A 19,811-nucleotide genomic window follows, 5' to 3' on the forward strand; every position below is an offset into this window, starting at 1 on the left:
ACGTGAAATCAGATCTAAGGCCGAAGTAACGAGTCCTTTACTCGTTAAATTGAGCCGAAACTGCTATTGTTCTCCTGGCGCATTATTTGTTTCTTTATCTGAGATATCGAGTAAGGTCTGCAGAGCTGTGACTGCGGTGGGCGTGGCTAGGGGGCCACATCGGGTGGGGGGCCCCTAGTAGAGTGCTCATCCGGCAAAAGAACACGTGTCCCCAGGGCCTGTGCAACTCGTCTTATCAGATCGCCCACATGCGCGCCATGGCCTCTTAAGGGACAATCCCCAGCTCCTTTTAATGTCTCAACGCGGGGACCCTCTCGGAGTTTGCCTTTAGCTGGAGGTCTGCCTTCCTGGAGGCTCGCGCGGCGGGATCAGAGGTCCCTCTCCTCTTGGAGCAGAATCATTAGTTTGGTTCCAGTGGCGCCGGGGGACCTTCCTAACCCAGAGTGTCTGCCCCGCCCCCCGACACCGCCTCTGGGCCAGTGCGGCTCCCCGGGAGTGAGGCCGGGGAGCGGGGTGTAGGCGGTCAGCACCGTGGGCGTGCAGACACACACCTGGCCCCCAGGATGCTGGGCCCCAAGCCGAGAGTCAGCAGCGAGATGACTGTAAAAGTTAAATCTTTCTATTTATTTCAAGAAAGGACAAGGAAAGTGGACTTGGACATCTCGTATGAAAACAGACAGACAGAATACAGGACCAAACAGTTGATCACATTCGTCTCGACAGTGAAGTTTCAAGGCACCTACGAGAAGGAGGCCGAGGGTGGTTCGCAGGGCACTTTGGTTTGGGTTGGCGGCGCAGTGGGTGTTTGCGTGTCTCGCTTTCCAGAAACACCTGTCTGGTGGTCAGGTTGGGAGTGAGGCTGGCGGACCTGAGGCCGGGCCGGGTCAGCCAGCCGGGTCTCAGGTGGCAGCCGTGGGGGTGGTCCCCTCCCTCAGACCCCTGGGATTGCTTTGCCCTTCAGAGAAAAACGACAAAGACAGGAGCGTGCGGCCAAGCAGCCCTACAGGGCTGATTCTGCAGGTGGGGGAGGGAAGGGGATCAAGGGAAGCTGGGGTGCCTGGGCAGGGGTCCCTCGGATGGCAGAAAGGACCGTGGTCACAGGTTTATGAGAGACCAGGCCTACCCTCCCCCTGCTGTCCGGTGGCTGGGCACCTGCCTTCTGTAGCAGCGGGACCCACCCCTTCCCCAGGGTCTGGCTGGGGCCCGCCCCTCCCCCGGCCTCCCCCTCTGGGACCACTGGGCATGGATCACACCTAGCTGAGCGCCTGTGACTCCAGAATGCTCAGCAATATCAAATGCCACGCAACTGACCTTTACCGCAAGGGGAAGGGCTGTTTGGCTCTTAGAAAACATTCACTCTGCATTGCTTAGGCGTGGGGTTTCTTTGAGTTTCCTTTCCCCCTTTGCCTCCCTGTTCACAGCTCCCCCTCCCCCGCCCCGTGACATTCATCATTAACAGGTGTCCGCTCCAGCCAGCCAGCAGAATCACACGGCTCTGGCGCACCTGTGTTCATGGCCCGCAGCCTCCCCCGACCTTCAGCACCATCTCTCACCCCCTCTCAGATGACAAACCTCAGGCACTGGGCGGTCCACATCCCTCGCCATGGCTCTCAGCATCTCTGTGAGCTGGAAGGCACCAGGGTCCCCGTCCAAAGACCCCTCCCTTGCCACTGCAGTCCAGCACCTGCCCCTGGTCGCTGGGTGGGCTTCTCAGTGGGACCACATCCTGCTGGCAGGTAGCGTGCTGTGTCGTCAGGTAAAAAAAAAAAAAAACACTAAGGCTAGTTTTAGGGCTTTGTCTTCCTCTGGGGTACCCAGAACCTTCTGAAGCCAGACCGGCCAGATGTGGGTGGTCCCTGGGACACTCAGCAAGCACGGCCCCAGCACAGGGCAGGTGAGAGGCACCCTGGGCCGCCCCACCCCGGGGAGGGGAATGTGCAGCAGCCTGTACGGCTGTGGCTTTGATCGGCAGCTCCCGTTGCCTTTGTTTTTCTCCATCTTGAGGAGAACGCTTGGTCAGTTCCTCCTGGTGGATGGCTCAGGGTGTGGGGCTCCTGATGGGAGGGCCACGCAAGGTGGGACACCCCGTTCTCTGCCCTCGTTGTCTCCCACCAGAGGCTCGGCTTGGAGAGGGGAAACGGAGTCACCCAGGCTGGCTGTGCTCGAAGCTGATGATCAGTGGGTCCAAGGGACGGCACAGTGAGATGCCTCAGAGAGGAGGAGCCGTGAGAAGCGAGCACCTCCGCGTGCCAGGCTGCCGAGGGGCAGGTGTGGGACGGGGGAAGGCTGTCGCTAACACTCCTGGGCTCTGCGCGCCGAGCCTGAGGGGCAGACGTAGGCAGGAGGGCAAGGAAGCGAGAGGCGGGCTGGAGAGGAGGCAGCCCAGCAGCCACGTGCCAGGTGCCGTGCTGGGCTCAGCGACCCGGCACGGAGGAGCTCGGGGACCTGGCGCCCTGCCCATGCCGCTGTCTACCCTGACAGCTGTGAAAGAGATTTAGGGGCAGTGACGGCAGAGACCTTTCCGCAAGGACTTTCTGGGCTCAGCTCTTTGGGTTTTCAGGCGTGGGGGATGGCGTGGGCCAGTGTGTGAAGGACAGGGGTCAGGGCACCCTTGTGCCTCTGATGGCTGCAGAGACTCAGGGGCTGGCTTTGCTAGGAGGGAGGGTGTGCCCCGCAGTGCGCTCTTACTGCCCTCCCAGCGGGGGCCAGGCACTTCAGTAACAAGGGGTGGAGGAAGCGTGGCGTGACCTCGGTCCAGCGGGGAACGGGGCAGCAGCTGCCCCAGGTCTGCCCCGTGGGGGCAAAGGCAGCCTGGCCCCTGTGGCCTTGGGGGTCTGGGCACACCTGCGAACCCCATTATGGTGAGAAAGCAGGCCTGGCCTGAGCAATGATGGAATTTACGGGACCAGAGGAAAACAATGTATGAAAAATGCAAAGGGAAAAGGGGAGAGTAGAGGGCGGAAGAATGAAGAGCCTGGGGAATCTTTCTGTGAGTGTTTTTAAAGAAGCAAAAGTGGGTTTTTCAGGCGAGTGCTTGGAACAGTTTGAAAGAAATGGTAAATGCTCAAACAGGCAGAGCCGCAGGCGGCCGCTGACCTGGCTGCGGTGGACGCACTGGGCCTGCAGCGTGTGGAGTTGGGAAAACAGCCGGCGGGGCGGTGACATGGGGAGCAGGTGCGGGAGGCAGTTGGGACCTGGGAGGTGGCCCCCTGGTGGCCCCAGGCCAGCCAGCCCTGGTGTGGGGGGGCCACCCTCCGAAGCCCGTCCTGACTCCTGGATGGAGTGGCATGTGTCTCTCCTTCCTGTACCAGAGCCTCTCAGACACTGAGGATGGCGATTTTGTGGCATCTCTGGCAGCCCAAGCTGCTCTTTGACAGGGCCTTGACCTGGCATTTTCTGGGGACCGTGGTTGTTCTGACAGCACAGTAATCATCTCTTGATACCTCCTAGACAGGGTCCCGAGGGATGACGATAAAGTGAGGGCGGGAACCAGGATCTTCAAGTCAAAGAACCAGGTCCTAGCTTAGGCAGAATATCTGCCCCATCCTCATCAAGTGCGGGAATGCGCCCAGTGACGGGGAGCTCACTGCCTGATTCCTTTGCGAGGCCAGCGATTCTCCACCCTGACCTTCAGTTCTCTTTACGGTTGGTCCCCTTCCCTTTCACTGACTGCAGGGAATGGATGAGACGCAGACCCACCCCGGAACAGAAAGGACGCAGAAAAGCTCGTGGCTCCAGTCCTACTCTCCAGTGACTGGACTGGCCACTTCCCCTCCCTTTTGACCCTGGAAGGCAGACGTAATCTGGAAGGCAGGGGCAGAGTCTTTGCCAGGGGCTGGGGCAGCTTCTGAATGACCTCGTGGGCCAAGTAACCTGCCATGTCTTAGATGCTAGAGTACTGGTCCCGCCATGGAGGCCGGGTTGCTTTCCCTGAGGGCAGCGCCTGAGCCCAGGGTAACCCCGAGCGCTCTGGCCTGCGCAGTGTCAGCCTGCACAGAGCCGCAGCCCCGCCCGGAGCTGCGAAGGGGCAGCCCCTGAGCCTGGCCCGTAAAATCCCTGCCGTACATATGGCCACTGGCCACAGGTTCATAAAACTCCAAAAATCCCCCTTTCTCTTTCCCTCCATGGAATTTAATCTTTCCTAATCAATTTAGTGGGCTTGCAGAGTTATGAACGGTAATGATTTCCATTTTTGAGCCTGTTTATCCCTCCTTAGAAAAAAGAGGCCTCCTGTCTGCATTCTGGAAGGCCTGTGTGGGCCTGCGAATTGCTCGTTAGCGCTCCACCTGGCGACGGTCCAGCACCAAGGGTCTGTCACCCATCACCTGCTCCGACTGAGTGCAGGAGGGGATGTGGGCACATGGGCTGCCCGCAGCTGGCCCTGGCCGTGTCCTGGCCCTGATAGCTTACTCTGGTCGTTGGGGGCTCAGGCTGCTGTGTGCCCCAAGGCCCCTCCTTCCAGCAGATGCCTCAGCCTCATCACTCCCTGTTTGCTGCATCCAATTTTCCTTGTTGTATTTTTCATAAGCATGAGCCTCGGACGCCCAGTCCTCCTCCCTGGTGCATTCAGCAGGATGCAGGTGCCTGGAGTGGACTGGGTTGGCTTTGAGGCTTGAGCTGCCGTTGTCAGGGAGGGGGGAGCGGGGTGTCCGCCCCTCGCTACCCAGCTCGCCGGGGGTGAAGGAGGGAAGCTCAAGACACAGCCCCAGGAACATTGCCCAGCCCCTTCTCCAGGCTTTGGTCAGCCTGCTCAGATCCCACAGGGATCCCTCACCTGGCCTGGCCCTCCCCCTGTGGCCCTCCATCACCTGTACTGGACCAGCCAGAGCCTTCCAGGATCAGTGGAGGAGACCTCTGGAGCACCCAGCTTTACCAGGTGAAGCTAGGCACTGCCTCAGCCCACCCCCACTTTACAGAAGGAGACAGAGAGGCTGTCATTTGCAAACTACACCCTCCCTGACCCCTCCTGACTCTGCCTGGCCTTGGGCTCCCCTTGTTGGGGTGAGTGGGCCTCCTTGAACCCGTCAAGGCAGGGAGAAGAAGCACAAGGCAGGTGTGGCCTTCAGGCTTTGGGTGGGGAAGCCGGTGGCCCCCAGCCACTGCCATCTTCCCTGCTGCTGTCACCTCCCCTGCCAGCGCCACTCAGCGAGATGAAGCCAGCGCCCTGGCCTTGGGTGGGGACACCCCTCAATGAGTCACCAGGCTCTGCATCACCGGGGAGGCAAGGCGGTCGGGGGAGCCGGGGCCAATTTGGAGAAGATGGAGGCTTTTGCAGGAGGCCACAGGAAGAGGGAAGGAGACACGGGAAGAAAAGAAGCTTTTGATGCACATCGTGTCTGTGGAACTGAGTATGACTAATTAATAGATTTTATTCTTAGTAATCTCTTAAGCATTCCATACATTGGGCCCAATGCCTGAGCTGCGCTTACAAGAGGCCTCATTCGCAAAATGCAAATGACTTGCCTGGCCCTGCTGCCTCCCCTCCTTCCTTTCTCTTTTTTTTTTTTGAAAGGGAAAATTTAAAGGAAAATTGCCATGTAATAGAAAAGAGGTTCCAATCACTACATCTAATTACCACAAAGGGTAAACCACTTAACCAAAGAAGTCGTGGGTTTTGGGTTTTTTTTTAACTTTAAACCTGCCTTAAATGCCACAAAATGCCCTCATCAGTGTGGAGGCCAGCAAGGTTGTCCCTGCTCATTAGAGGCTGCAGGGGTCAGGCTGGCCACCCTCAGAAAGCAGATTCTAGACAGGAGTGGAGGCCCAGGTCCTGGGCTTGTTGTCTTCATGGGCTTTGTGTCCGGGGGCTGGGAGAGGCTGGGCACCCTGGCACATGCTCTCTGGTTGTGTCCTGTGGCCAGCTCGGAGGAGTTGGATCAGAGGCAAATGGGGTTTCAGAGTGGACCTGGCTTAGGGGGACATGAGGCAGCAGGCATTGGGGCTCCGGCTCTCAGAAAGGACGCTGGAAAGGGGGTGGGATGCTTAGGGCAGTGGACAGAGTGGGGCCTCAGGGCGCTGGCTGGCCTGGGTCTCCACCCACTGCTGTGGTCTACAGGGTGGGACGATGCCTGCAGCAGCAGGTCACAGGGGGCTGGGGCTCTCTCTACAGCTCATCAGCAGCCCTGCCTGAGCCCTGTTAGCACAGGAGCGGGTTAGCGCCTGCTTACTGCTCCGGGGGAGGGAAGGTGAGCACAGGCTGGTTCTAGGCCCTGCAAGGCCCTCCCTTGTGTAGCCCTCAGAGCACCTAGCCTCCTGCTGTTGCAAATACCTTCCTAGCCTCTGAGAGGTTGGTCTGACTTCTGCCTGGCCTGGGGAAAGGAGGAAGGGGGACCTGGAGTGAGACGGGACAAAGAATGTTGGCAGAGGGGATTAGGGGTGATGGGGTGTCCAGGGACCAATTCTCCTGGGACACTGGCAGAAGGCAGGAGTGGTGCATTGAGGGAGGGGACCTCATTCAGAAACCACAGCGACCTTGGACTTCTCTCTCCTCCAGCCAAGACCCTGCACTCTGGTGCACCCTCTCCCTCGGGCCATACCCAGTGGGGCCCCTCTGCTCATCCCTGAGCTGCCAGGGGGTGGGAACAGGCCTGTGTCTGGGGGAGCAACAGACATGAAATTAAGGCTTGGGAGAACTTCTCTCCTGGCTTCATTGTATGAGAAAATGGGAAAAGGGGAAAAAGGTTTGTTTTAGAATGAAAAGTGGCCGTGACCCTTGGCCTCTCCTGGGGCTGGGGAGTTAGGCGTCCCCGTTTGGCGAGGCCACGGAGACCCCGTGTCTCTTCTCCACCCCTCGTGCAGCTCCTGTGTCCATGTCTTCCAACCCCCACTCCACTGAAGGGGCCAGTTGCCTCTTTTCATGTCCAGTGAGCAGCTGGCTCCAGGCCTGTCACAGCGGCCCTGTGACCGCTGTTCAGTCTCGTCCTCCTGCCCTTGGCTTCTGTCAAAGCAGTTGGGGCCTTTTGAAGATGCTGCCACCCGGAGCAGGGCCCCACCTCAGCCTCCTTGCCCTCGGGCCAGCGTCCCTCCTGTGACATCACTCTTCCCTGGTGGGGGATGAGTGGTGTGCTGACCCTCAGTGCCCCAGGTTCCCGAGTGCAGGGACGCAGGAGACAGTAGAACCCCGGCGCCGGTCCCCTCTTCTCTCCAGATTTGCTGTCATTATTTCATCATCGTTTTAATCTCATGGCTCGCCACTCGGTGCTGTCGGTTGATAATGACGGTGATGGTGACTCCGGAGGGAGGAAATAGAGCCTCAACGCTGGGAGCACCCCGGTCAGTGCGCTTTGGGAGGCTGGCCGGCTTAGAGGGCAAGCTGAGCCTCCATCTCCAGAACAGTCCCGGGGGAGGGGCACGGCTGAGTGTTTTGCATTCGGGGAGTGCTGTCTCCCAGGGCTTTTCCGAGAATTTTCATGTCTTTTTCTGGGTGTTGTTTCAGCAGCTATGGAAACCATTAGGTCTAATCAGCTGATATTAAAAAAAAAAAAATCTCTGTGCCAATTACTTTGTCCCAGGAGGAAGCACAGAGCACAGAGAAGATAACTACGTGCCCTGGCTGGTGTGGCTCAGTGGGTTGAGCTCCAGCCTGTGAACGAAAGGTCACTGGTTCAATTCCCAGTCAGGGCACATCCCATGGGGCCTCTTGCATGTCTGGGGCGTGCAAGAGGCAACCAATCAATGTTTCTCTTGCACACTGATGTTTCCCTCCCTATCCTTCTCCCTCCCTTCCCCTCTCTCTAAAAAATAAATAAAATCTTTAAGAAAGAAAGAAGGAAAGTGGCTATTGAGGTGACTGCGTGTCGTGTGTGTGTGGAAGATGAGGAGCCCGTCAGTCACATAAGTCACAGCCTCTCCACAGCAGACAGGAGCGTGGCCCAGCTCTGGCCAACCCGAGACGGGAGCAAGCCGAAAGCACCCCCGGCCCAGGGTCCCCCCAGCCGCCCATACAGAACAGACGCGCCTCCGCCATTAGGAATGGCATTACCCCCACCCCGTTCTGATCCCCAACACACTGCGTCTACTTACTCAATAATTGTTAGGAGAAAGCAACATTTTCACGACTCTATTTTCTCAAGAAACTGTACGAACGGACCCAGGGAGCATCATCAGGGCCGCCTGCGGCTCTGCCTGCCCATCTGCTCAGAGCCACGACGTCGAGACAGACGGGCTGACAGACGCACCTCCGAGGGGCCGGGAAAGCCGCAGCTTCCATGGCGCGTGGTGGTGCATGGAAGTGAAGAGGGTTTCGTATAGGAAAAAGAAAGTTTGCTTTTTAATTGGTTACATCATTGTTCAAAGAACGCAAAGACGCGATACTTCTGAAAATCTGCAAGGGTAGTGGCATGGAAAGAACCGGGGAAGAGATTTCAGGACATTATCTCCCTGGCAAAAGATCTTGCCTTCCCCCTCTCCTTTGGGAGGAGCCTGCAAATCTTCCGCCACATCGTTGCTGGTGAGCAGCCAGCAGCTAGAGCTGCGCAGGGGCTTCGGTGCCGCCTGCTCCTCTCTGACGGTCCTTCTGTGACGGTCCTTCTGTGACGGCCCCAAACAGGGCGTGAGGCGCACACAGATGTTGTACAGGTAGGTAGTATCTGCACAGTTCACGGGAAAAACCACCCGACCCAACCCTTCCTGCATTATTTTTAGTCCTCCCCTCCCCAACTGGTGTAATTCGGTATAAATTATGTCTCCGGCAACATCAAACCCCTCTCTTGACTTCTATCCTTTAAAAAAAATTTTTTTTTTCACTGTTGTGTTCTAGAAAATTGATAACCTTCCCCAAACTTTGCTCTTTGCTGGGGAAGTCATCGTGGAGTTTCTTTTCCTTGTTCTGTTCATGGCGGCCGGCTGGGCAGAGCCATGGGGTTGCGGGCCAGGAGGCGGCGGGCGCCGGGGCGGGACCCCAGGCAGGGCATCATGTGTAGGAATAGTCTACGTCGGGGATGCCGGCGTCGCGGTAGCCCCGTGTGGTGCCGTAGCCGATGGTGTGCGTGCCCTTGCAGAGGCTGCTGCCGTTGGAGGGGAAGATGGTATGGACCACGTACTCCTCTTTAGCACGGTAAGGGTTGATGGGCAGCATCTGCAGCCCTGGGCCCCGGATTTCCAGGATGGAGTTATCCTTCTTGGTCCCCGACTCCATGTACTTGCTCTTCTTCTGGCTGCCTCGGTTGTAGGCCCGCTCCCTGGTCAGGAGCTCGCTGGCCCGGTTCACATACCAGCAGATGACCCCCAGGACCAGGAAGAGAAAGACAAGGGCCACAGCGCCCCCAATGATAGCCGCCAGGGGCAGGCCGGCCATGGGGTGGGCGTTCTGCTCCTGGTTGAGTGTGGTGGTGGGGCCGTAGCTGTCGGCAGTCTCCGCCTTGGCACACACAGGTGTCTCATCGGCCACATAGGTGTTGCCAGTCTCCATGGTGACCATGCAGATGATATAGGTGGACTTTGGCTCCAGGGCCGTCAGCAGGTACTCTGTCTTGTCCCCCTGCACCAGGGTCTCCGTGATGGAGCCAACGGCCGGGCTGTGGCCGAGGCGCAGCCAGCTGAGCCGGAAAGAGGAGGCGGGAAGTGAGGCCTTCCACGTGATGCGGATGGAGTCCGCCGTCAGGGGCTTCACGTGGATGACCAGGGTCTTGGCGCCATCACCCGTGGCCATGGGGTAGTCCAGGTTGGAGTCAGGGAGGCGCAGCCTCGGCCTTTTGGCCTTGAGGGTGAAGAGTGAGCCCTGAGGTGTGGTGGCAGAGGCGTGGCTGCTGGCCGTGGTCTTGGTGGCAGCGTTGGCCATGCCCCCCTGTGGCCCTGTCTCGAAGCACTCATCCATCTCATTGGTGATGTCCTTGATGGCCATGCCCCGGACCTTCTCGGGGCCCTGGCACATGAGGCCTCGTACATTGACCACGGCTGCCCGTGCCTTCACCCAGTCCCGCAGCCACATGAGGCTGCAGCCGCAGAACCAGGGGTTGTTGCGGAGCAGCAGCTGCGCCAGGCTCTGCAGGTCATCGAACAGGCCGCGGGGCAGCGTGGTGAGGTTGTTGTTGGACAGGTCCAGGCGCTCCAGCGCCCGCATCTGGGCCAGCGTGTTGTGGGGGATGTGGCTGATGGCGTTGTCCTGCAGGTAGAGCTTCTGCAGGTGGGCGCTGGGCAGGTTGAGGGGCGGGGCGGCCAGCGAGTTGCGCACCAGCGAGAGCTCGGTGAGGTTCTGCAGGCGGCTGAAGGTGTCGTCGGCGATGCGCTGGTTGGCCAGCAGGTTGCCGTCCAGCACCAGGCGCCGGAGGCTGTTGAGGCCCTTGAAGGCGTGCAGCGGGATGGTGGAGATGCGGTTGTCGTCCAGCCGCAGCTCCTCCAGCGTGCGGGGCAGCCCCGAGGGGATGCTGCTCAGGTGGTTCCGGCTCAGGAAGAGCAGCTTGAGCTGCTTGCTGTCGGCAAAGGCGTCCTCCTCGATGCTGACAGTGGACACGGAGTTGTCGTCCAGGTGCAGCTTCTCCAGCAGCGGGAGGCGGGACAGCGAGTCCCGGGCGATGGCCCGCACGTTGTTGTCCTGCAGGTGCAGCTCCCGCAGGGAGCGGGGCAGGTTGACGGGGAACTCGTCCAGGTCGTTCTCGTACAGGTAGATGACCTGCACGCTGACCTTGGTCTTAAGGTCCCGGGGGATGCCGGCGTTGTTGATCTGGTTGTTCTGCAGGTAGAGGGTGGTGGCGTCGTCGGGGATGTCGGCGGGGATGGAGGTGAGCCCCCGGTCATTGCAGTAGATGAAGCCGTTGTCGCAGCGGCACACGGAGGGGCAGGTGGTGCTGTCGATCACCTCCGTCAGGAAGGCGATGAGCCCGTAGCAGAGGAAGAGCCAGTCCCGCAGGTCCATGGTGGCCGTGGTCATCATGACGGTGGCCGTGACAGTGGCGGCAGTTGTGGTGGTGGCGGCGGAGGCAGGGTGCGCCACCACCATGGTGGATGGCGGGGGGAACGGGGCCTCACCTGACTTGGGGCCTCGACACCTGCAAGGAGCACAAGACACGCGCGGTGAGAGTGAGTGGCAGCACTGCCCGCCCGCCTGCCACTGACAGGCTGCTGCAGGCCCTTCAGTACCCAGGCTGTGTTGCAGGTGGTCAGGCCTAGGGTGGACTCTAGCGACATCTGACTGGCATTATATCTCAGCAGGAGCGAGACATTACCCGCAAGTGACACGGGTGCTGCGTGTGCTCCTGGACGACAATCCCACACCTCGGGTGAGGTTAATTTAGTGCGGGCCATGCCACAGCTTCAGTTTCTTCCTTAGAGATTTCCCACGAAGCCACTTTGCACGGCCGATGCTAAAAGGGGCTGGTCAAAGGTGGATGGGATGGATTTAGGGCACATTTTATGGATCCAGAGCCATTTCTCACTGGAATGAGGAGCTCACACCTGGCCCGGACCCAGGGTTTGAAGGGAAAGCTTGTTTCTGGGAGGCCTGCAAGGGGAGGGGGGTGTGACTAGAACCTGCAGAAAAGCAGCTGCCAGCGTTGTCACTGGTGAGCAGCAGAGAGCGGGCGCTTCATTGTCTGGTGTTAAGACACGTCCCGTTTGCCACTCGTGCGTCTTACAGACAGAAGGAGAAGGCGTCGACAGAGCTGCTTTCTCCTGTATTTACAGAAATCTCTTTTCATCTGAGGTGCCCTCCCTGGCTCTGCGTTCCGAGCTGTGTGGGAAATTATTCCACACCTTGTCCACTTTCCAAATCACAAAACTTGAAAAATATGTATGTTTTCTTGCATTTAAAGAAATGAGATTTTTTTTAAAAGGAGGGAGGGGCCCATGCTCTGAGGACATTGCCTAGAGGTGTAACTTCAGTTTTCACAAATGGAGAAATTACTGCACAGGCTTTTCTCATTATTTTATATTTTGTAGTGGTAAAAAAAATCAATTAGGGAGAAATTATCTTTCAACCCCCACGGAGAAGGTGTCTTCATGCAGCTGTCAAAGGTCTGCTGTGTGACTCTAGGGTCACAAAGCCTTTTCCGCAGAGGGCGGCCCTGAGTGCAGAGCAGAATGAGGGCCCGCCCGCCGAAGGCATCAGCGGGGCCCAGTGCTCCGGGGCCTCAGCGCCCAAGTGTCTCCACTTCTCAGCCACGCCAGGCCTCCTTCCCGGTCTCTCTCTATTCCAGGTCTGCTCCTCTCTGCCCAGCAAACTGTTGCTCGCCCTTCAGGACCAGGCTCCAGTGCCCCCTCCTCCACTAGGTTTCCTGATGCCAGACAGAGCTTCCCTCTGCTCTGTTGTGTCTCCTTCCACCCACCCACCCACTCGCTGAGCTCTTGATCTATCCACCCATCTCTCCATCTGTTCCTCCCTCCCCCCCTCCCGTCACTCGTCCATCCACGCATCTGGCCACCCGGCCACCTGGCAGATGTTTACCGATCACGTACCATATGCCAACCCATGTTCTAGCCATTGTGATTCCATTCTGGTGGGATGGTAGCTCACATTGTAACAATGACCTTGCCCAGAGCTGCGTGAAAACTGAAGTCTTTCGGTCCTCCCAGCAAATGTGCGGTCAGAGCCCTTCCTGTTCCCATGTAACAGATGAGAAAACCGGAACGTGGAGATGCGAACTTACTCAAGACCTCTCGAGAAGTGGAGAGGGGGCTCCAAGGCCAGATTCTTGACCACCAGGCTCAAAGCTGGAGGGCAGGGCCCATGGGCCCATGTTGGCCTTGTGCGGCTTGGCGTTAGTGACCACCTGTGTACACACCTGTGTACACAAGGGGCTGAGCCCCCACACACTCAGGCCTCATTTGCATTTATGGGGCCTTGCCCCGCCCATAGCTCCAAGGCCTTCTCAGGAGGGCTCAGGCTTTGCCCGTGGCTGATGTGGCTGATGTACTAAACCAGCCCAGGGACTGTTCGCAGGGAAGCTTTGTCCGTAAGCTCCCAAGGCAGGTCAAGGGCCAGCTGGGGACACCTGGCTGGAAGCAAGTGAAGATGGGGGAAGGGTGCCTGGGGTCTGTGTCTAGAGTCAGAGGGGACATGGGGAAGGAGGAGCTGATGAGACCATGCCCAGCACTCTGGGCCCCTGAAGCTAGCTCAAGCTCCCTCCCACCAGCACCCACTGGCCTGAGGGACCCAGGACACTTGCCCAGCCTAGGCCACAGGTCCTCACCCCCCTCACAGCCCCACCCCTCAGAACATACAGTTGGTCTGCGCTTCCTGCAGATTGAGCCCCTGGCTCTCCGCGGGTTGAGCTGTCGTCTGTTTTCCCTGACCAGGCAGCCTGCCCACTTTCCTCTGCTCGCCTCCCACCCCGAGCCTTGCGCATGCTTCCCAGCCCATCCTGCTCTCTGTGGCATCTGGGTGGAGCATGGGTCTCCCAGGCTGCTGCCCCACCCTTATCGGAACCCTGACTCCCCGGCCGCTTGTTAGGTCTGGGAGTGGGAAGACCACTGGCCCAGACCGTAGGGCAGAGCGGCTCGAAGCAGGGGATGATCACATAGACCTGGGAACACCGACCATTAGCAGGGAGGAACCCAGGCCCCAGGGGGATCCTCCAGCCTCACCCCCTCTTCACAGGTTTAAGTTTGTGCCTTCACCCACTGGTCATACAAACACAGGTGCTCTGTCCCACTCTACTGCTGAGCAGCCTGAGGCGCAGAGAGCAGAGATGCCTATCTGGGGTCACAGCCAGCCCAGGCTTCCAGCTGCACATCCGTTCCCTTCCCCTGCACAGAGCCAGGACCATGAAGGCACAGAGCCTGAAGGTCCTGCCTTGAGCTGCTTATGAGCAGAGAGTTAGGGCCAGGGCAGGTGCTGAGGATGGGAGGGTGCAGGCCTGCCCAAAGGCCACCTTGCCTTGGTCTCAGGGGTCAAGTCCGAGCCCAGGAGGGCCTCTGCCTGGGCCCCCAGCAAATGGCCAGAGGACGCACACTCTCCCGGTCTGTCAGCACTGAGTCCTGGCAGGAGAGTTTGGGAGACCCCTGGGCTCTGCCATTCCAGGCCAGTGCCTCGAGCAGGGGACAGGCTTGTTCATGCCAAAGGCAATGCCGGCCACCGCCTGCTGGCTTGGGTGGCCTTGGACATCAGCTCCCGGTGCCCGCTCGGCTCATGGCCCCAGCCCTCAGCCTCCAGAGGCCCCGGCATCAATAACAGAGTGTAAATTGCACACTTCAGAGATGTCTGATGGATAACCGAGCTGCATTTGGGAGGCAGGGACCCAAGGCCTTTCCGTCCCCCTGTCTTCGGGCCTCATCCATCTTGGCTCAAGTCTCCCCTGCTTGCCTCTTCCCCAAGGCCGCCCACGCTGAGCCCTCTGGCTCCCTTTTGGAAAGCACGGCGGGGCCTGGGGTGGGAGGAGGGAGCATGCCTCCCGGGAGGAGCCCATTAATTGCCTGGGTGCCAGGCAGCCTTTTTAATCCCTTGTTGTGTATGGGATGGTTTATGTGGCCATCAAATTAAACCCGGTAAATCGCCTGTCTTTTACGGGGTCACTTGTTATCGTTGCGCGGATCCTGCAGACTTCAGCGTGGTGTGAGTCATGACCTGCCAACCTCGTGACTGACAACCGGGACACTTGTCCTGCTGTGGCAGGCAGGGGAGGGGAAGCAGCGAGCCGGCTCAGGCTGGAGGTATTCAGATGCCCATCAGCCAGGGGCTGGAGCCAGGGGGGACCTGGGGCATCGTTTTTGGCATTTGCCACTAGCTCCTGCCACCTTCCAGGACAGAGAAACCTGGCTTGTAGTCCTGTCTCTGCCTCTTCCAAGCTGTGTGACCTTGAGCAAGTTCCTTGCCCTCTCTGAGCTTCAGTTTCCTCATCTGTAAGGTACTGCTGAGGGAGGGGTTGTGTGCAGTGCCTCGCACAGGGCTGGTGGTTTTGCAGAGAAAAGCTGTCCCAGCTGTCCCCAGGGAGGGACCCGAGGTCCTCCTAGGACACACTTAGGGTGGCCACCCACTAGTGCTGGCAGAACTTCCGAAGAAGGAGGGCAGACGCAAGCAGGCCAGGGAGCCGAGGCCGGAACAGAGGAAGCCCCCTCGCCCTCCCCCTTCCCGTGCCCCCTGCGTTTCCCCTGACCCTTGCCAGGCCCTCAGGGAAGACTGGGGATGGAAGAGGTTTCAGCCCAGAGGAGGAAAGGCAGGGGGCCCCCCAGCAGGGAGGTCCACCAAGGCAGGCTCACCTCCACATCTGTGGATGTGATGGGTCCTCAGCACATCTTTGTTTAAATTAACGGGGGGCCCCACATTTCTTCCCCACCAGCCTACGCGACCTCGATGGCGGCATTATAAGCAACATGGAGTGCGGAAAGTCAAGAGGCACAGGGACCGGCCTCCACCTCCAGGAAGCCCCTCCCTGTGAAGGCAGGTAGCCCAGCCAGCCTGCCTGGGCTCAGTCCAGCTACTCCACCTCCCAGGGCGGCCTCGGGTCTCAGGCCTTCATCTGTAAAATGGGACCATGAATGACCCTCTCCCCTGGTTTCTTGTGAGGATTAAAGGACGGTGGTTTTCAAGCCGGAGCAGAGAGAGAGGGCCGGGCACAGAGAGGTGAACAGACCCGGGGACCAGCACTGTCACTGGCGACGGGCTGCGCTTCCCGGCCGGTCCAGGTGTGCATGGTAGGTGAGGAGGGGAGCAGGCTGTTGGGGGTCCTGCCCAGACAACCTTCCAGGCCCTTCTAGCCCCACCCTGCCGAACTTCATGCCTGACCTGTCTCCCAGGGCCATAGAGAACTTGTAATGAATGGGGCGTGGGGGTAGGGATTCTTTGAAAACCTAAAGTTAATTACTTTTCTAATTATATGCTGCATGCATTATGCACCAGTAGTTATCACTGGTGGTAGGGCAGGCAGGCATGTAAATCCACTGGAAACGCAGCACCTCCCGCTCAGCTCGCCTCGTGGCTGCCTGGGCGGCGCCGGCTTCTGGGATGTCCTGAACTTCAGAGAATGCAAAGCGCTTTAAAAAAAATAGGGCTTTAAAACTGGGTCTTAGGAGGTTAATTATATTGATAACAGCATTCGATATTAAACTGTTCAGGGCCAGGAGAGGGTGGGGGGATGAAAGGAGACACGTGTAATTTTGTCTGTTTCTCTCCCAGCGTCATTTAATGAGAGGTTCCTGCACCTGACGTTTCCTCGTCTGGGTGCATTTTTAGCAAAGCTGCCTAGACTAGGGCTTGGTTTCTTAGCGAAGGAAAAAGGAGAGGCTGGGAGTCTCAGAGGTAGGAGAGAGGCCTGAGGGCCTTAATTCTGGGGGGGCTGGGAGGAAGGAACAGAGGGGGCAGCCCCTGAGCACAGGGCAGGGGTCCCGTGGGTCCGCACTGCCGGGCTTCTCAGCAGCCAGCGGGATCCTGGCAGCCAGGGTCCCAGACAGGAGCGGGGTGACCCAGGAAGACGGTATGGTGAGGCGCGCTGATCATAAAGCAGAGACTCTGAGCCAGGTGCGGGCTGGGACCCCCAGGAGTGTGTGGCACAGACCACATCAGGCCCTGGTCCTGGGGAGACCTCATGTTGACTTAGGACAAGCTGGCTGTCCAACCCCTAGAATATAATAACCTCCTAGCAGTCAGGATATGATCTGTCTTGTTCATGGGCCTAGCCCAGAGCGTAGTCCAACAGGTCCTCACAAACGCCTGCTGAATGAATGAATGAATGGATGGATGGATGAATGAATACGCGGAAAGGGAGGCCCAGAGTCTGAAACCCAGGACCCAGCAGTAGGGGGGAAGAGCGAGGATGGCCTTCCTTCGGCCCCACCCCAGGAGGTAACAGTGAGCCAGGGCCCTCGGCACCACAGCCCAGAGAGGCAAAGGCACTGGTCTGAATTGCGCAGTGCATGGTAGAGGAGCCAACACAAGCCCAGGCCTTGGACTTGAGTCTTCCCTTCCCAGGTGTCTTACACCTGTCCGTCAGCTGGGGAGGCCCCACCCTGGGAAGGAGCAAACCCAGGAAAGACCCCTGCTGTCCCCACTCATCTCCTCTGATATGGTGACCAGCTGGAACTCCCCAACTATGGGTCCATCTCCAGGCATCAGAGGCTGGCCCCGCTTTCTCAGAGATGACCCCCTCCCCTCCCAACCCCGCAGGCACGAACAGCATGGAACCCACACTCAGGACTGGGAGACAGAGGACCTTGCAGATCACCTGCTTTTTACAGAGGAGGAAAAATCTAGGCCCAGAGAGGGGAAGGACGGGCACAGGGCAGAGAGAACCCCACAGCAGCTGCGGATAGCCCTCTCCCTGCCCACCTCCTCCGGCCTTGGCACCGACTCTCAAACCCCGTCCTGGGGGCTGGCACGGGCCACGATGGCGGGCACGTCCAGCTGAGCAGGGTCTCCTGGGGGCTGCTATCCCTCACCAGTGGATCTGCAGCCCCTCTGGCCCGGTGGGCTCAGGCCGGGTAGTGGCAGTAGCCGGCCAGCCTGAGCACCTGCTTAGTGCTGGGCCCTTCGCAAACTCCTGTCCTTCCCAGCTGGCCACTGCCCTGCAGAGTCTGAGCCTGCAGTGCACGTGCACGGGGAGGGGGGGAGCACAGTCAGAGTGAGGGATGGGCAGGGCGGTGCCTGCATCCAGCCACTCACAGAGCAGGAGGCCAGGGCACCAGTCCACGTCTGACTGGCCCCGTAGCCCAGTTCTGAGGCAGAGCCAGGCCCTGAACAGGTTCTCCATAAATAGTTGGGCCGCAAGCCTGGGGAAACATAGCCGGCTCTTCCCTTCTGGCTTGGCCCCAGCCCCAGGGATGCCCCCCCGCCCCACAACCCCTCATAAGGGCTGGGAGGAGAATAGGGAGGAGTGGCAGGGAGGCTGGCGGGCAGGGGCCAAGCTCAGGCTCTGACAGTCCCCACTGCTGGGCTGGCGCCTTCATAATAAATAACAGCAAATAGCCCATCCGCAGGGCATCTCTCACACTGGTGGCTAATAACACACTATTAATGCCCCTGCAGACAGCGTGCACGCCACGCAGTGCTGACGAATGTCCCGGCCCGGGTGCAGTCATAAATCAGCCTCTCTCCTGGGGAAGTGCACAGGGAAGCGTCGTTTTCCATCCAGCTAATGAACTGGGGCTTCCCTGCCCTGCCCAGGGCACTGCCTCCGCTCCAGGTGGCCTGGCGTCCGTGTTTTGGGAGGCTTGAGTCGTCCCTCCAGGCCTCTGGGCACTGGGAGGACAGGGCGGGACCCTGCCCCAACCCAGCCCAGCCCTGGCAGGCCTTAGGGACTCGCTGCCCTCTTCTGGGCCCCACACGCAGCTCTTGCCAACCAAGGGGCTGAACTGAAGCCAGAGCAGACGATGTCCAAGGCCAACCAGAACAGAGCTTCAGCTGGTGGCTTTGCACCAACCCCACCTGGGTCCTCCTTGCCAGTGCTTAAGTCACCAAAGGCTCTGCCACCCAAGGCCTCCCTGCTGTCCCCTTTGGGCAACTTGGAGGGGCTCAAAGTGAGACCTCCCATCTGAGGACAGCAGGGCCTGGGGAGGGGGTGGTGCGTGCAGCGGTTTACTCTGAGAGGCCGCTCCCTTACACCTTGGGTCCACCCACCCTGGAGTAGAGCCCAGCAGTGTGGGGCCACCAGGTAGCAAATGACCCTTCCCCCAGCAAGCAGAAGAGGCTACCTGCCCGAACTTTGTGTGTGGGGTGGGGTGTATGGAGCTACAGACCTGGGGGGCTCTGTGAGGCCCCAGTTTGACCCAGCCCAGTTTGAGGGCAGGCCCCAGCTGTTCTGTCTCTGAACACAAGGCGCCCCTGGGCCTTCCTGGACCACTGCAGCCCTTCCCCATCCGTCTTACCTCCTCCGCTGCTGCCCTGGAGCCTGCTGGGTCTGGCGGGATCGCTGCTCCAGATGCTGCACTTGGGTCCAGGGGGTCCTGGGCCACGCTCACAATTCCGGCCCGGGGCCCTGGCGCTGGGGGTGCAGACCACAGACCTGGGGTGTTGGGTCGCACTGGGGGTGCCCCGGGGCGCAGGGAGGAGGCCCTGTGCTCAACTCCGCTGGGCTCTTCAAAGTCACACGTGGCTGTAGGTCCAGAGCAGCATACTCCCTGCTGTCTCAGGCCACGGGCGCTGCCGGCCTCTCCCCCGTGGAGCAAGGGGCGCGCGTGAGCAGCTGCAGAGGTGCCCCCAGAGGCCCCGGACTCCCGTGCACAGCCTGAGGGTGCTCTGGGCCCCTGCTCCCCAGGCATGCCCTATGGCCTGGCACCCATCCCGGGCGGGTGGCCTGTCGCTGTCCTCTCTCAACTTTTCCTCGTTTGTCTGTTGGCCACCACCTCCTCCAAAAGGCTTCTGCGTGGCTTCTACTCCCTTTTCTTTACCAAGTTTCTTCTTTTTTAAAATCCCTTCAAGTCACTTGGCAGAACGGGTTCGGGGCAGGGAGCACTCTTGTGTGACAGAGCGAAGAGGGAGCCGCTCTCCAAGGACCCGGTATTCCCGCCGCAGCTCTGTGTCCCAGGGGAGAGGGGGTCCATTACCCGCCGAGGGCTGAGCTGCTGACAGGCACTGCCAGCTGTCAGGCCCCACAGGCCCCTCTTTGGAAAGAAGCTTGTGGGATGGGGGGCTCAGTCCTGCTTGGCTGCTCCTGTTTGTAGAGAAGTTTTCTCGCTGCGGAAGCGGGTGGGTACTCCTGCCTCACTCCCTGGTCTTGTCTGTCTGAACAGGAGTCCTTCTTACCCACTCCCTGCCTCCTCACCTGCCAAAAAACAATGGGAGTCATTAAGCCCCAGAATGAGGAGCCACCTGGGGCAGGCTGCCGGGGCTGCAGCCCCTGTCCTCCCACCCCGTTGAATCCATTTCCTAATCGAGTCTTTCCCAGGAGCGAGCTTGGGAGGGGGCTGGGAAGATCCTCCACCACCTCCCTTCTCTTTTCAAATCCAGA

At 59.4% G+C, this 19,811-nt stretch overlaps 2 protein-coding genes across 4 annotated transcripts in view; one reads left to right on the forward strand and one right to left on the reverse strand.

Annotated features, from left to right (window-relative positions):
* MACROD1 (mono-ADP ribosylhydrolase 1) overlaps nt 1-19,811 on the forward strand; it is a 133,234-nt gene that overhangs the window by 30,126 nt on the left and 83,297 nt on the right. The gene's annotated exons all lie outside the window — the stretch shown is intronic.
* FLRT1 (fibronectin leucine rich transmembrane protein 1) overlaps nt 3,203-19,811 on the reverse strand; it is a 70,031-nt gene continuing 53,422 nt past the window's right edge. Inside the window, exons 2-3 of one of the 2 annotated variants that reach the window (XM_053925236.1) lie at nt 18,730-19,625; nt 3,203-10,985 (exon numbers count right to left, since the gene is read on the reverse strand). In XM_053925236.1, the coding sequence (XP_053781211.1) occupies nt 8,912-10,936 (2,025 nt within the window). In that variant the 5' untranslated portion in view covers nt 10,937-10,985; nt 18,730-19,625 and the 3' untranslated portion in view covers nt 3,203-8,911. The remainder of the gene's footprint in view (nt 10,986-18,729; nt 19,626-19,811) is intronic. The other variant, XM_053925237.2, reaches the window with a different exon arrangement.

The sequence above is a fragment of the Desmodus rotundus genome, chromosome 5 (genome assembly GCF_022682495.2).
Source record: "Desmodus rotundus isolate HL8 chromosome 5, HLdesRot8A.1, whole genome shotgun sequence".
NCBI classification, from domain to species: Eukaryota; Metazoa; Chordata; class Mammalia; order Chiroptera; family Phyllostomidae; genus Desmodus; species Desmodus rotundus.